This window comes from Triturus cristatus, chromosome 6 (genome assembly GCF_964204655.1).
Source record: "Triturus cristatus chromosome 6, aTriCri1.1, whole genome shotgun sequence".
Classification (NCBI taxonomy): domain Eukaryota; kingdom Metazoa; phylum Chordata; class Amphibia; order Caudata; family Salamandridae; genus Triturus; species Triturus cristatus.
In genome coordinates, this window is record NC_140589.1 from 1241938219 (window position 1) to 1241954978 (window position 16760).

The 16760-nt window shown below is 50.1% G+C and overlaps 1 protein-coding gene across 1 annotated transcript in view; it reads left to right on the forward strand.

Annotated features, from left to right (window-relative positions):
- Positions 1-16760, forward strand: part of BIRC6 (baculoviral IAP repeat containing 6) — a 1973616-nt gene that overhangs the window by 1849812 nt on the left and 107044 nt on the right. Inside the window, exons 67-68 of the mRNA XM_085609819.1 lie at positions 584-729; positions 16426-16536. Coding sequence (XP_085465945.1) covers positions 584-729; positions 16426-16536 — 257 coding nt within the window. The remainder of the gene's footprint in view (positions 1-583; positions 730-16425; positions 16537-16760) is intronic.

Here is a 16760-nt window from a genome sequence, read left to right on the forward strand (position 1 = left end):
ACATCTCTGGTGCAAATCTGGGCCAGTGAACAACCTATAAGTGCAGTAGAACTGTTTCAAGTTTCTTGATCAAACCTAGTGCCTGGAAGGACTCAAAGGCAAAGAATCGGCAGGTAGATTGCATATCCACCAGAAAGATGGTTGTATAAGGTAAATAACGTGTTTACTGGCAATAAAAAATGTTGGTCTCAAGGAAGAGATAACTTTCTTTAACCTAATGATAACCAGTGCTTAGAAGTAATTCTAGACGAACTTGGGAATCCCTTTTGCTTTGTCTTTATCCACCTACTCAGAGACTTAAGCAGCTGGGCAAAGACATTTTTGTGATGGGATTTTTTCCATATATATCTGCTTTCAATTTGCTTTTATCTTCCCATTCCCCTCCACCCCACCGTACTGTTGGCTAGTTTGTTCTCTCATATTAAATCCTTTTTTCTATGAAACTCTTCTTGCATGCTGCTGCACTCCTAACTGTCTTTTTTTATCTGTATGACTTTTTTAAATTTCTTCTTAAATTTAATACACAACATCATTGATGTTTTGACTTACCTTCTTGCTCTTCCACTTCCAATATAATATGTAGGTCCAAGAAAGATAAGGCTAAAGCTGGAGCGAAACCAGATGCCTCTGACCCTGAACCTGAGGGGCTGACATTGTTGGTTCCTGACATTCAAAGAACTGCAGAAATCGTTTATTTGGCTACTACAAGCTTGAGGCAAGCAAACCAAGGTAAGGAATGGGAGTTCAGGACATGTCTGACATTAACTGTCAGTTATTTTTTATGTTCCTTGTCAAAGTGTCATAGGCTCTGCTTATTATGGAGAACGTTTCTTTTAAATGTTCAGCATAGTTTGTTCGTCAATGTAACTTAAAATTAAAAAAGGATTTAATTTAAAGACATGATGACCAAACTTGTTTTCTTCGATGATTGTTGCATATAAATAACAAAACATTTATTTTAGTTTTGTAGAGTACTGATAAGTAGATTTTTTAGAATCGTTAAGAAGACAAGCTGTCCATTTGAACCTGAAATTTCAGTTTCAAAGTTTATTACTTGCATTTATTTTTGTTGTTTATAAAATACATTGCCGTAAATTGAATGTATCCAGTAGAGAATTCTATCTGCAGGTTCCTTACCTTGGAATATTCCCCCATGCGTCAGACTGGATCCAGAACATTTTTGAGCAGTACCTCTCCGTGCCAGTACGTTGCATTAATCAGCTCTGTTTTTAGTCAAAATTCTTTGTGAGCCAAGTTCCTAGTGTGCATTAGGGATGTCCCCTAAAAAACCTGTGTGTTTTAAAACTCTGTACATCCAGTCACAGGCAGATGTCTGTGACAGACCCCCACCTGGTTTGCTTATCGTACCAGGAGCTGGTCCATGATTTCCATGCTTGTCAAGGCTGTTCATAGATGAACTCCAGGGTGGTCCGATAGCACTCCCTGAAGCTCCTGGTCACCTAAACCTGGACAACTCTGCACCTCCAGAGGTCCCGGTCGGAGGGAAGTTCCCGAGCCTGGTCTTGGAGCCAGTTGTCGTCGCGTTCAAAATCCTTTCCGTGTAAGTCCCACAGGAAAAGGAAATCCAGTAAGTCAAAGTGTTCTTGGACTTAAAAGTGATGGTCCGAGTCATCAGATGGGGTGCCGGAACAACGCCACAAATCTAGGCCCCAATCCCACACATCAGCCTCAGAACCTGAGTCTTGGTCCCCTCCGCATCTCCCAGAATTTCCCCGAGCGACCCACCCTGCCTCCTCCTCTTTCCCAGCTGAATTTACTGAGGCCATGCATCTCTTATTTTGGAAGGCCATCCCTTCTGAAGCGCCTTCAGACACTATGGGCACAGTAGGTGCCCCAACTGAATTCCTGTGGCGGATTCACCCCTTGGCACCATTTGGGCCCTTTTGGATCCGTTCCTGGATCGGCTCTGGTCACGAGTGTGTGACCTTACCTGTAGTCTGTTCCAGTGGCACTGTTCTGTTTTGTGACCACATCGTTATAACCGACTCCTATAAGGAGACGGACTAACATCATCTGACGTAGACTCTGGCGTCGACCAGACCAAGACCCTCTGGGTCGGAGACAGCACCTTCTTTCTCTGACAAGCCTTCTGAAGAATATGACTGGGGTAGATCTGAAGATCCTTATGGTTATCCCAACCCCCTGGAAGAGACCTTGGCTGAGGATAACTGGCATACGAATTGGCGGATGCCAGTTGTCTGGACACCTCTCCAGACACTGGCCTTGCCTCACCTCATAGTGTGGCATTAGAGAAAGGAACTTAATTTGCCATGGTGGTGAGGAGGGCGTTCTGGACCATACCTTACCCTCTGTGGCAGTCAAGGCTTATGTCTTGACAGTGGTGCTTCAACCCTGGGTAGACCTCATGGAACCTATTTTCCTCTTTAAAGAAACCCTCACTGATGTCCTGCATGGGCCTGGTTAAAGCTCTGCACAGGCACTCCTGTGCACAGAATGATTGCATGCTGCAGTGTCCTGCACCTAAGGATCCGGCTCTCCTCACCCAGCACCCCACCCCAGAGAGGCTGGTCCTCAAATGCCTCCACGTCTAAGGTTAACCCTGGTACGTTCCCTACCACACCACTGGATAGGGAATACAAGAGGCTGGACACCTTTGCCAAGAGGATTTTCTCTTTCACCGGCCTTATACTGTGGTCAGTGAACACCACGTGTTTCTCTGGCCGGTATTCCTACAGAGCTTGGGAGTCTGTTGCGCAAGTGCTGCCCATGGTCTCGAAGGAGGCCAGAGCCATTCTGTCCAAGGCTATTGCTGATGGCAGGAAGGCAGCAAATTTCACAATATGTGAACTGGACACAACCGACTCACTAGGTAGAGCGATTACTTTGTCGATGGCACTTCATTGCCATGTCTGGCTGCGGTAAACTGGCTTTTAGGAGATGTTCAGGCATCCCTTAGGGAAATGCTCTTCAATGGCACTCGCCTATTTGGGGTCAAGTTAGATTTGGTACTCTAGCAGTTTAAGGACAGAAAGGTCACCGCCCTGTCGTTGGGACTCTCAACGGCCCATGCCAGACCCATTCTGCCTTTCGTGGGTATGGTAGGGGCTACCGCCAGGCTTGTCCATTTCCTCCCAAACACGATGACCAGCAGGTTCACCAGTCCTTTTGTGGCCTCGACATGGCTCCCTGAAGATATATGCGACACAAGGCCAGAGATTTGCCCATTCCACCCAACCCCCCTCCCACCCCAGCAGCCGCAGCCTCCAAACCCCTTTAATAAGCCCTCTCACCATCATGGGCAACTGGTCGGTGGCAGGAATCAGCACCACCTACCCTGATGACAGTCGATAACTTCAGATAACTGGATGCTCCAAATTGTTCAGTGAGGTTACACCCTTCTGTTCATGGAAGCCGGCCACTCCTGATTGGATCAGTTGACGGAGGGCCAGGTAGTACAGGTTCTTCTGGCCAAAGTGTGAGAAGGTGGCCTGATATATGCTGTCCACTAATTAAAGTGGCCACCCTGTACCAGTCTGCACAACCCTTATGATGTATGAGGTCAAAGATAACCTTTAGAAAGCTATCCTAGTGGTAGCTGTGGAGAGCAGCTTTCAGGCTTAATCTTGAAGGAATGTAAAGCAGCTTGTTTTACCAGAATATCATCTCCTGAATGACTAAATGAAGGAGAACCACACAGTAGTTATATAAAAATATGTATTTAATACTATAACACACTCTACTATCCTCTACACGAGGATGGAACAGAAAGCACACAATACGAGATCAATAGAATAGTTGTAAGTAGCACAATACACAGTGGGCTCCGGGGGGGCAAACCATATAGTAAAATAGTGGTATAACAGTCACGACTGAGATCAAGACAAGGTCTGTAGCATGTAGAATCGCTGGGACCCCAAAGAACCACCCAAGGTGTGTAGACAGGGACCCCATGGAGGCCGGGTGCAGTGTGGGAACTCGACCGCGGGCTCTGTACAATGCTATAGGAAAGTCACGTTACACTTTTAAAGTTTTAAGCCCCTTTCAGGAGGACTTCAAGCAAATAATTTCAAACTTAAGAGTTTAGAGAGCCACCCCACCCATGGATACCATAGTACCCGAGTTACCTATCCCAGGGGAGCCTGGTGCATAGGTCTGAAGTGTTGTCGGAAACCTCCGTCGTTCTCAGTGGAAGGAAGTGAAAAAGTACTGCTGCCGGGAAGGTGAAAAGGGTCCGGTGGAATCCAAGCCTGATTTCTAGATGGAAGAAACCTGAAAGCAGAGGTGACAGAGTCTGGGTCACTACAGAGTGACCAGGGGCTCGGAAGACGAATGCCCACCGATGTTGGGTGCTTCAGGTGCTAAGAAGGGATGCAGCCATGAGGACCAGGAGATGTCGAGGACGACCAGGAGCCGGAGGGCAGCTGTCCCACGAAGGATGTCGGGTGCTGAGGGGTCGGTGTCCGGCGGGAGCACCAACAAGCCTTGACAAGAGCAACCCACGCAGGAAGGACAAACCGGTTTCGGTGTGGAGCAGCAAGGTCCAGGGGACTCCCCAAGCAATGGGGAGTCAAGGCACATCTGGAGTAACCAGGAAAGCCCGAGAACAATCAAGATGACCCTCAGGAGAACCCACAGGCTGGATGACCAGGAGTCGCGAGGGGACCTCGAGCAAGATTGCAAAGTACCAGCCCACAAAGCACTCAGTGCGAGGAGGCCGGATTTATTTGGTGCAAATACTGCTCAGGCTCAGGACTACACAGAGTCCAATTCACAAGCTCGGGAATCGCCAACAAGCATATGCACTTGCTAATGAACGCGGTGCACAGGGGTTCGGGTTACACAGCCGCCACGAGGGATACTGGCCTCAAACTTAGTGAGATCGCAGATCGACCTCAGGGACCTTCAGGAACCCACCTCCTGTGTTACAGTAATCTTCGGAGTCCGCAGGAGCTCAGGAGCAGCAGACCGGTCAGTTGCGCTTTAGGTGCCTGCGAAGCAGGGGAATGACTCCTTCACTCCAAGGGAGATTTTTCTGTTGTCTAAAAGTGCACCACAGGTCCTGCACAGAACCTGTATGAAGCAAAGGCACAAACTAAGCTTCGGACGGAAAGGGGGACAAAGTCGAGCCTAGTCAAGGTCCAGCGAAGTCCAAGGTGTCCAGACGGTCGAAGGTCAGTGGTTTCTTCTTGTAGAATCTTGTCCACTCAAAATCTAAAGTCTTACAGCTGTGTAAGCCCTTTTGTACCTACAGGAGAGGGTTGGACAGATTCACGGGACCCTCCCAGGGGAGGGGTAGGACAGAGGGGTGGCTACACACATGCCTTTTGTCCAGTTTCGCGCCAGAGCAGGAGCCAATGGCTCCCAGAACTGGTTTGAGCTGGACTATGCACAGGGACACCAAATGTGCCCCCAGTGTAGACTTTCAGGCATTCTCAGAGTGCACCCACCCAGCCCCAATATACTAAATCCTGTCTGGGAGGTGGTCACACCTCCCTGTGACAGGATGCCTATTGTGCTGCCTTCCTCTGTTCGAGCTTGGCTCATCAGCAGGAGGGCAGAAATGTGTCTCTGGCTGGCAGCATCCATTTTGTGCTGTCCGGGTCGAGAAAGCTGGTACTGGATAGACAGGTGACCCACCGAAGCTCACTTCAGAAGGGTGGAATCATACCTCCCACACCAGTTACTGGTATGATTCCAAGTTGTTTGATGCCAAACACGATATGTTTCTATGCAGCCGTTTTCGAGATAGCATTTACCGCGAGGTTATAATGCACCTCTACCTATATGTCCGACTGAGTCACAGACAGCCCAGGAGACTGGTCTCCGAAGGCTGCAGAGGGGCTCTGCTCATGCAGAGGCACCCTCTCACATAAAACCCAGCACCCTGCCTTCAGGATTGTGAAGTCCTGCTATCGGGGTGCCTTATTAGATTTAGGTGTAGTGACCATAAGATATAGTGAACCTATATCTAAAGTAAGTGGTGCAAGCGCCATCTTACATAGGCTGCAGTAGCAGACCTAGAGTTCCATTTTGCATTTCCTCTCATGGGTTGCATAATACATGCTTCAGCCCATAGGAGGCCTCTGGGGTAGCTATGCCCTGGGTACATGGTGTATCATATACTAGGGACTTATAAGGGTGCCCCAGTATCCAATTTGGAGTGTACCAAAGTACATGTATGTCAATTTAAGGGAGAAAGCAGATAAACTGGGGTCCTGATGAGCAGGATCCCAGACAGACTAGTGAAAAAAAGTGAGACATCATGCGAAAGGTGGGGGCAACCATCAGAAGCAGATACTACTTTCCCACACAAAGGAGCTATCAAGAGAGTGCCGACATGAGCAGAAGGTCTTTGTTGCTATTTCTGCTACTTTCTGGTGCTGAAGAAGGACTGAGTGCCCCGCTTTATACTAGACCTACGCTCTGCCCTGGATCCTGAAGACTGGATTATAGCACTGGACTTGCAGGACGCGTATTTTCATATACCCATCCTGCCGGCCCACAGGCGTTACCTGAGGTTTATGGTTGCCCAAGAACTCTTTTAATTTGCGTTCCTTTTGGCCTTACTGACCCCCTCCAGTGTTCCTAAAGGTGATGGCAGTGGTTGCAGCCCACCGGCAGAGATCAAGGGTTCCAGTCTTCCTATCCCTCAATGACTGTTGAGAGCAGGCTCGCCCCAAGCAGTCGTCACCCACCTCCAGACTGAAGCGGTTGCTGGGTCACTATAAATGTGCCGAAGTCACACCCGACTCCCTCTCAGATGCTCCGTTGCATCTGACCAATTCTGTATTCTGTGCGGTTCAGCGCCTACCCTCCAAGATATTCAAGCTGTGAATCCAGTGTTTCAGCCTCTATCCTGTATTTAGCTGAGACTGACTTTGAGACTGCTAGGTCTCATGGCCTCCTGCATCCTGCTAGTAAAGCATGCACACTTGCATATGTGGGCTTTGCAGTGGGAGCTGAAATCCCATTTTGCGCAGCATCACGGGAATCTTGCAAACCTGCTCAAAATATTGAAGGGAACTGCAAACAACCTGCAGTGGTGGTTGACGAACCGCGATTGGGTCAGCGGCAGGCCCCTCTCCCTCCCCCCCCCCCTAGACCTCACAGTGATGACAAATGCATCCCTTCTAGGTTGGGAAGGCCATCTGGGAGAGGTGTCAATCAGAGGACTCTAGTCTCCAGCGGAGCACGAATGGCATCTCCATCCAGAGGTAGTGCAAGGTCTCTTCCGCAAATGGGGAGAACCTTGGTTAGATCTATCTGCCAAGAATGCGCAATGTCAGCACCTCTGCTCTTTGGATTTTTCAAGGTGGCTCTCGCTTGGATAGGCATTTTGTCTCTAGTGTGGCTCGGATTCCTGTAGGCCTTCCCGCCAATATAACTCCTGCCTCAAGTTCTGAATATCAATAGGGCGGACCAGGCCCAAGGTACACTTGTGGCTCAGGATTGGGCATGGAGAGTACATTGTCCCAAACTCCTGAGCATGATCATCAGTCATTTGGTCAGGCTGCCCCTTTGGGTGGGTCTCCTGTCACAGCAACAGGTCAAGGATCTACACCTGAACCTGCACACGCGCCACCTTCATGAGTGAAGGTTAAGCCTTGGTAGTTGACAGTTTTTGATCTTCCCTCTGAAGTCTGTGAAGGTATACTGCAGCCAGGCGTTCATCAACCAAGATCGTATACGCCTGCCATTGGGAAAAGTGTGTGGCTTTTAGCATTGAAATGCATGATTATCCTCTTTATGAAAAAGAGGGGGGAGAATGGACCACTTGTCCTGCGTACCAGGGTCATGTTTTTCGTTGTGTAAAAAACCCTCATTCATGTACACAAGATAGGGGCGGTATATCTTGGTTCTCCGCCTTTGTTCAACGTGACAGCATCATCATAGGGTTTTTTCTGATAATCTGCTGACCTCCACCCGGAGGAAGACCAACTGGTGTTACAGTAGGGTCCAGAAATTAGGAGTGAAAGGATGGAAGGTGTCCTTGTGAAGTGAATATAAAATTCCCTACGCCACCTTCTCGGTAGATACTTTAATAAATTAGGTGGTGTGAGAAAGTAAAAACAAAGGTGCGTGCATGGATAAAGTTACCAATCTACAGCACTGATGGTGGTCGACATGTTTCCGCGCCACTCGAGGTCCCAGTCGAGAGGGAGGTCGCGGGACCGGTCGCAGAGTCACCACCATCACGCATCTTCAAAGTCCTCGACTTCGGGTAAGTCGAAACACAAGAAGAAGGTAAAGAAGCACCGTTGCCCTTCGCCTTCTCCCCATCCGTTGGCTGACGCGATGTGGGATGTGTAAGGTCACGGTCCTTCAGCTCTGCCCGCGGAGCCTGTTGGGTTAGCTCTGAGCTTCCCCCCTTCCCTGGAGCCGGAGCGATCGCTGCCCAACTCAGTACCTTTTATGAAGCCCTCCACTCCACTTTGGCCAGCCCGACTCCGCCGGCGCACCTTCGGGCCCCACGGACTCGGCTCAGGGTTCTAGGCCTTCAATGCTGGTCGCTCCGGTCAACCTTACGACACCTCCTCTGGTGCCGTTTCCGTTGACGACACCTCCGCCCACTCCAACGCCAGTTGGGTCCCCAGCTGGCGTTGACCCCGGCATCTCCTTTGACACGGAGCTGGACTGGCCGGTACCGGCGCCGGCCGGTACTTTTGTACCTCTGTTCTATCCTGGCGTTCCTTATTGCCCTGAGTGGCAGCCAGAAGAGGGTGAGGAGGACTGGGAGGGGTCTATTGACCCTCTGGCATACCAGCTTAAAGAACCGGACTGGAGAGAGGAACTGGGTGAGGCCAGTGGTCTGGATACATCCCCAGACCTTAGTATGCTTTCTCCCCCTACCGTGGCTACGGAGGAGGGAGCCTCCTACGCTGTGGTGTTGCATAGGGCGGATGAGGCCTTGGGCCTTAAGCTACCTACGGTGGCAGTCAGGACTAACCTCCTGACTGAGGTGCTTCAACCGGCTGCAGCCTTTTCGGAGCCCCTGCTGTCGTTCTATGAGGCCCTCACAGACATCCTTCTGGGCACTTGGTCCAAGCCCAGAGGCTCCTGTGGATAGGATGATTGCCCGACACCACCGCCTGGCCCCCGGGGACCCCTTTTTTCTTCGCCCAACACCCTACCCCTAAGAGTTTGGTGGTCCAAGCTTCAATGTCCAAAGGCTCCTTACCTGCTGCTCCTCCAGATAGGGAATCCAAGAAGCTGGATCATCTTGGGAAGATGTTTTTTTCCGTCAGCTTAGTACTACGATCGGTGAACACCGCATGTCTCTTGTGCCATTATGCCCACTCTGTGTGGTGCTGCCGCAGTGCCCGGAGGAGGCCCAGGCTGTACTCTCCCGTGTGCTTGCAGAAGGAAGGGATGCAGAGTTAGCCATTCGCTGTGGGCTGAACACCGCTGACTCACTAGGCAGTAGGATTTCAACGTCGGTAGCCCTGAGACACTATGCCTGGCCGAGGTCCACTGGCTTCTCGGAGGATGTCCAATCGACTCTTGTGGACATGCCCTTTGATGGCCGACACTTGTTTGGTGAGAAGGCTGAAAACGCGCTTGAGCGCATTAAGGACTCTAGGGCTACGGCCAGATCCTTGGGCCTCGCTACCACCTCTCATCCGCTTAGTCTGATTTTCACCCCTTTCGTGGCTACGGAAGAGGTGCCCCACCACATTCCGCCCAGAGCCACAGGCCTACGCAGGCTGCCCAGCCGCTGCAGGGCCGGGGACGTGGGACCCACTGTCGTGGGTCTGCGGGCCAGCGGGCAGGCCAGTCCACCAGTGCCCCCTCTGCCGCAGCCTCCAAACCTTCCTAGTCCGACCTTCCAGGGCCACCATTTACCACTTTTCAGCAGGATCCGGCATCACCTCCCCCACTGGCACTACAGCACGTTGGAGAGGTGGGTTTTGCAAATAGTCCGAAGGGGCTACTCCCTCCCCTTCGAGACTACCCCTCCCTCCAAACCACCTACACTCAATTGCATGTCGGAGGATCACTTGGCCCTTTTCCGTCAGGAAGTTGCAGCTCTCTTGGTTTAGGGAGCCATCAAGCGAGTCCCTGTGCCAGGAGTAGGTTGTTGCTGTTACTCCCACTATTTTTTGGTGCCCATGAAGTACAAAGGCCTGCATCCTATCTTAGACCTCAGGGATGTCAACTGCTTCCCCCAGCAGGATAAGTTACAAATGTTGACATTGGCTCAGGTCCTGTCTGCCCTCGTCCCTGGAGACTGGATGGTAGTATTGGTCTTGCAGGACGCTTATTTCCACATCACCTTCCTGCCGGCCCACAGGCATTACCTACGGTTCACGGTAGGCCACAAGCATTCTCAGTTTACTGTGCTTCCCTTTGCTCTTACCAGTGCCCCTCGTGTGTTCACGAAAGTGATGGTGGTGGTCGCAGCTTATCTGCGCAGATCAGGGGTTCCAGTTTTCCCCCATCTTGACAACCGGTCGTTGGAAGGCGAGCTCGCCCCAGGCTGTGGTCGCCCACCTCCACACTATGGTGGACCTCCTGCATTCGCTGGGGTTCAGTCAGCGGGCTGCAGTCACACCTGAACCCGTCTGAGAAGCTCTATTTCATCGGAGCAGTTTTGGGCCTATCCTCCTGAACAGCGAGTGTGGGATATTCTGGCAATTATACCGATGTTCCAGCCTCTATCCCGGATTTCGGTGAGAATGACCCGGAGGCTGCTAGGCCTCATGGCTTCCTGCATCCTGCTGGTGGATCATGCCAAATAGCATATGCAGGCTCTTCCTTTGGGACCTGAAGTTCCAGTTGGTGCAGCATCAGGGAAATCTGTCCAATGCCATCCAGATCTCGGCGGGGACTGCACACCAGTTGCAGTGGTGACTCACGAACCAGGACTGTGTCAACAGCATATCCGTCTTCCTTCCCCAACCAGATTTCCCAGTGGTGACAGATGCATCACTCATGGGATGGGGCCGCCAAATGGGAGAGGCAGAGATCAGAGGCCTCTGGCGGAGTCTGGGCTCCACATCAACCTTCTGGAACTTTGGGCGATTCGTCTAGCACTGAAGGCATGCCTTCCTTCTGTCAAAGGGAGAGTAGTGCAGGTGTTCACAGTCAACACTTCCGCCAAGTGGTAGTGCAACAAACCGGGCAGAGTGGGGTCGTGGACCCTCTGTCAGGAGGCCCTTCGTCTCTGGAAGTGGCTGGAACATCAGAGCATGTCCCTGGTGGTTCAACACCTGGCAGGTTCCCTGAACGCCAGGGTGGTCGAACTCCGCCGCTGGTGCTTGATGGATCACGAATGGCATTTTCACTCGGAGGTGGTGCAAGGTCTCTTTCAGTAGTGGGGAGAGCCTTGGTTTGATCTATTTGCCACCGAAGAGAACGCGCAATGTCAGCAGTTCTGCTCATTGGAATTTCCCAAGGCAGCACTCGCTAGGCGACGCTTTTCGTCGCAAGTTGAGTTGTGGTCTTCTATATGCTTCTCCGCCTATACCACACCTGCCCAGAGTGCTGAAGAAGATGAAGCGCGACCGGGCCCAAGTAATTCTTGTGGCTCCTGACTGGGCACGAGGAGTCTGGTATCCCGAGCTCTTGAACATGGCCATCGATCCTCCGACCCGACTGCCCCTCAGGGAGGATCTTCTGTCGCAGCAGCAGGCGACTGGTCCTCCACCCAAATCTGTCCAGCCTCCACCTCCTTGCGTGGAGATTGAGCGGCGACAGTTGACAGCCTTCGACCTTCCTCCTGACGTCTGTAATGTTCTCTTGGCAGCCAGGCGTTCCTCTACTAAGACAGTATACGCCTGTTGATAAAATACATTTATGCTATGGTGTGTAGCAAAGGCTGTGGATTGCCTTTCTGCCCCACTTTCTGAGGTTCTCCTCTTCCTGCTTTCTTTGGCCCAGCAGAGCTCTGCTCTGGGCACCCTCAAAGGCTATCTTTCAGCCATTTCGGCCTTTCTTCGCCTTACTGACCAGCCTTCTCTTTTTAAGTTCCCTATTATATATTGTTTCCTTAAGAGCATTACTCACCTGTTTCCTCCTATTCCTTTCGAGCCACTACATAACTGTCCTCTCAGACTCTTGACCTTAAAGACTACTTTTCTGGTTGCCATCACATCTGCTCGCAGAGTGAGTGAGCTTCAGACTCTTTCTTCTAAACCTCCTTTCCTTACTGTTCATCCGAACAAGGTTGTCCTTCAAACTAGACCTTCTTTTCTTCCCAAAGTGGCTACTTCTTTCTAAATAGGACAGACCATCACTTTGCCCACCTTCTTCCCACCCCCTTCTAAAGAGGAGGAGAGGCTCCACCGTCTGGATCCAAAAAGTGCGCTATTATTTTATCTGGATCGCACAAAACAGTTCCGGGTGGATAATCCGCTCTTTGTTGGCCATGTGGGCGCCAAGAAAGGTCGGGCCGTGCAAAAACTAAGGAGCCTCTAGTAGGGTTACGTGCCCATCCTACCAGGGCGATGGCAGCCACTACTGCTTTGGAACGTGCAGTCCCCCTCAATGACATCTGCCAGGCAGCCACGTGGGCTTCATTGCACACGTTCACTAAACACTACTGCTTGGATATTCAAGTCCGGAGAGACGTCTTCCTTGGCCACTCTGTTCTCCAGGGCTTTCTGGTGTGAACTTGGTTCGCAGACCCACTTCCGGGATAGGTATTGCTGGGATATCTATTCGAAGGTAAGGAATCCAAAACTAATAGTCTCTTTCAGATGAACAAGTTACTTACCTTCGGTAACAATATATCTTTAAGAGTCATATATTAGTTATAGATTCCTTACCGCCCCACCCATCCTCCCTGTTCTGAGAACTGACTTCTAGAGTAAGAGACTCCCTTTCAGTGCCCTAGTTTTGTGCACCAGTGGTCAGTTGCTTGCATGGTTCTGCGCTTCTGGCGTGGAATGTAGTGTAAAGAACTGATGTCAGCTCGCAGGGGTGGCATCTAAGTAGATACCGCAACGTCATTCCGGCGATCATGACGCCAACGGCGAACGCAGAGTCGACTGACGCCACCTACCGACGTGCAGGGGTACTGCTGAAGAAAAATTCTCCGGATCCAGTCTGACGTCGGGGGGTAATTCTAAGGTAAGGAATCTATACCTAATATATGTCTCTCATAGATATATCGTGACCAAAGATAAGTAATTTGTTAGTCTTGACAGAAGTGCTTCAACTGATGGTGTCTCCTTGAACCACTTCTCCTGCTTAATGATGATTTTTCTGAAGTCCTTCTTGGGATGTGGTCGAAGCACAATACGGGGGCTCCTGTGAACAGGACTATTGCCCACTGCCATCGCCCCGCCCCAAGGGACCCCAACTTCCTCACCTGACCCTAGAGAGCTTGGTCGCAGCATCAGGGGAGGGTTCTCCACACAAACCTGTCAAGGCTACCCCTTCTTGCGCGGATATTGAGCAGCAACAGTTGACAGCCTTTGACCTTCCATCCGAAGGCTACGATGTTAGTTTGGCAGCCAGGTGTCCCTCCACCAAAACAGTGTATGGGCCATTGGGGCAAGTTTGTGGCATGGTGTGCAGACAAGTGGGTTGACCCATTTTCTGCTCCCTTTTCTTAGGTTCTTCCCTTTATCCTTTCCCTTGCCAGAGGGTTATCTTGCTGCTATTTCAGCCTTTCTGTGGTTGCCTGACTAGCTGTCCCTCTTCAAATCCCATATTGTACATAGGTTCTTGAAAGGTTTGCAACATATGTTTCCTATTTTTCTCTTGCCTCTGTGGGATTTTAATCTCGTCCTGACATTCCTGATGTGGGCTCCCTTTGTGCCCCTGGACACCTGTCCTTTCAGGCTCCTTACCATCAGCAGGTTCAGTGAGCTTCAGGCCTCGTCTTCCAAGGCTCTATACCTGATCATCAACCCAGATAAGCTGGTTCTACAAACGAAGGCTTCCTTTCTGCTCTAAGTCATCTGTTCCTTTCATGTAGACTAGTCCATAAACCTTCCGACTTTTTACACTTTGCTGCATCCCTCTAAAGAATAGGAACGACTCCATCAGTCTATATCAGATTGACAAGTTACTTATGTAGGAGGCTGGCTTAGTATGTGATGCACACTTATTCGAATGATGCACCTTGCACTAAGGCAACCATTACAGTGATTGTAGTGGTTTTTAATAACCATAAAAAGCTCTCAAAGTGGTAGCTGTGGAAAGGAGTCTTCAGACCTATCTTGAACTATTGTAAAGCAGATTGTTTTACCAACTTTAATCAATAGTGTAAGTTAAAGGAAATAGAACCACACTGCGTGTATTTAAAAGTAAGTCTATTTATTACACAACCCAATCAATTACACATTGGTATATCTCCTACCCAGAGATATCAACAGAATACACAAAAATACTTTGTTATAATCAGGTAAGTAGCACAAATATACACTGTTCTTCAGGTGGAGACCAAACCATATATTAAGAAAGTGGAATGCAAACTGTAAAAGACAACGGAACCTGTCCCAGATGTCTCAGAGAAGCTGTGGACGCAAGGAACCTCCCAAGGTAAGTACCCACGGAGGCTATGTGCAGAGTGGAAACACAGCTGGGTGCCTAATGGAAGTCAATAGAGAAGTCGTTGTTACAGTTTTAAAGCAGAAGGGCCCTTCTCGGAGGTCCCCCAAGAAACCCTTTAGAAGGCAGAAGGTTGGAGTGCCACCCCACCCGTGAATGCCCCAGGAACCAGGTTACCTGGACCGGGAAAGCAGGGTGTATATGGGTGAAGTGATATCGGAACCTGACGTACATGGCAATGGGAGACTTTGAAGTAGATGCCTCTGGAGAAGACAGTGAAGGAGTCCGGTGGAATCCAAGGGTGGATTCTTGAAGTGAAGAACCTGCCAGCATAGTAGACAGTCTATGCCACTCGGTGGTGATCAAGAGGCACGGAAGCACAATGCACACTGATGTCGGGAGTTTTAGAAGAGACGACCGTGACCTTCTCACTGGAGCTGTGAGGACCAGGATATGCTGAGAAAGACCAGGAGCTGATCACGAGGTGTCGGTGTCTAGGTGGTTGGAGTCCGGCGGGAGCACCAACAAGCCTTGGAGCCGCAACTGGCTTGGAGAACAAAAAGAATCAAACGGTCGGACCAGCAAGGTTCAAGGGCCTCACCAAATGCAGTAGAGTCAGAGCAGACCCCGAGCAAGCAGGGGAGCCCACTGAAGCAAAGGATGACCCTTTAAAAGATCCACAGACCGGAGGCACAGGACGCAGGAGGACCTCAAGCAGCTCACCAAAGTCAGAGGCCGCAGATGCAAGAGATGCATGGATGACTCTGTTCTTCAGGAAGTGAGGTTTCGGAGGCTGGAGCTTCTTGTAGTCCGAATATCTCTGGAGTGCTGAGCCAACAAGCCTTGGCAACGTCAAGTTGACGCTGTGCGCAGGGGTTCGGTCTCAGCAGCCCCGACGAGGGATACTGTCCTCCAAATTGCAGGGGAGATAGGTCAGGCATCTAAGGAGCCACAGCAGCACCACCTGTGTTGCTGACCCTTGGGATGTCCGTGTGATGTCAGGAGCAGCAGACCGGTCAGCTTCGTTGCTGTGCCTGCAGATGCAGGGGAGTGACTCCTTTACTCCAAGGGAGATTACTTTGCGTGTCCTTGAGGCTTACAAGATCCTGGAAGAAGCACTGACACAGACGACGGAGACTTGCAGAATAGCAAGACCAGAAGCAGCAGGAGTCTTCCTTGGAGCAGTCTCGGTTCCAGACAAAGTTGAAGTGCTCAGAGGGTCGAAGAGTGATGTGGTTTCAGGCTCGAGTCTCAACCCACGACGAATCTGAAGAGCCACCCACAGATAAGCTCATAAATAACCAAGGGAAAGGGTTGGAACGACTCGGAAGGGGTGGGGGGGCATATCTGTTGTGAGAGGTGCAAGCACCAACTCACACAGGCTGCAATGGCAGACCTGTAGTCACTGTTTAAATGGACTACCATGGGTGGCATAATACATGCTTCAGCCCATGGGAGACCCCTGGTGTACCAGTGCCCCAAGCACCTCCGTACCGTATACTAGGGGTTTATAAGGGTACACCAGTAACCAATTGTGGATGTACAAAAATACTTACCAGGGTCGATGTAGGGAGAAAGCACAGTGACTGGGGTCCTGATTAGCTGGGACCCAGTCAGGATAGGTCAAACACATACTGACACCCAGCAAAAAAGTGTGGGTAACCATGCTAGAAGGATCCTACCTTCCTTCGGTGCCCATGTTCCTTGACACTGGAGCAGGCTGGCAAATGTTCTTGTTTTTCCTACTCCCAGAACCAAAGGTGAAGGTTTCTGCACCTCTCAGTTTAGGATGAACAACATGCCTCTGGGGGTACAGTACATCAAAGCCTGACTTATGCTAGTTCAAAAATTAATGTTTGTTAAGTGGAACATGGGTCACGATTTTTAATTTGCTTCCTGACAACAAAATCTGTTTTTAATGTGAACGTACTGTTCGTCCAACAGAAAAGAAACTGGCTGAATACTCCAAAAAGTGTACTGCGAAGTCAAAACCTTTATCGGTTATAAGATCTCTTGAAGAGAAGTATGTGGCCATTATGAAAAGACTACAGTTTGGTAAGTTGTGTATTGTTTCACTTGTTATTCTTTAAACATTTGAGCCTTTTAAATGATTTTTAAGAGCTTCTTTTAGATATTACTTGGGCATGCACGTTTTCTTTTATAGTTTGCAGTTTATATCTTGCTTCGCATCACTGCATGGCAGCATCTTTTAGTGTTTTACAGTATGTGTGCTGCAAGGGGGTTGGGAGGAATTTCGGAACCTTTTAATGTAAATGGAT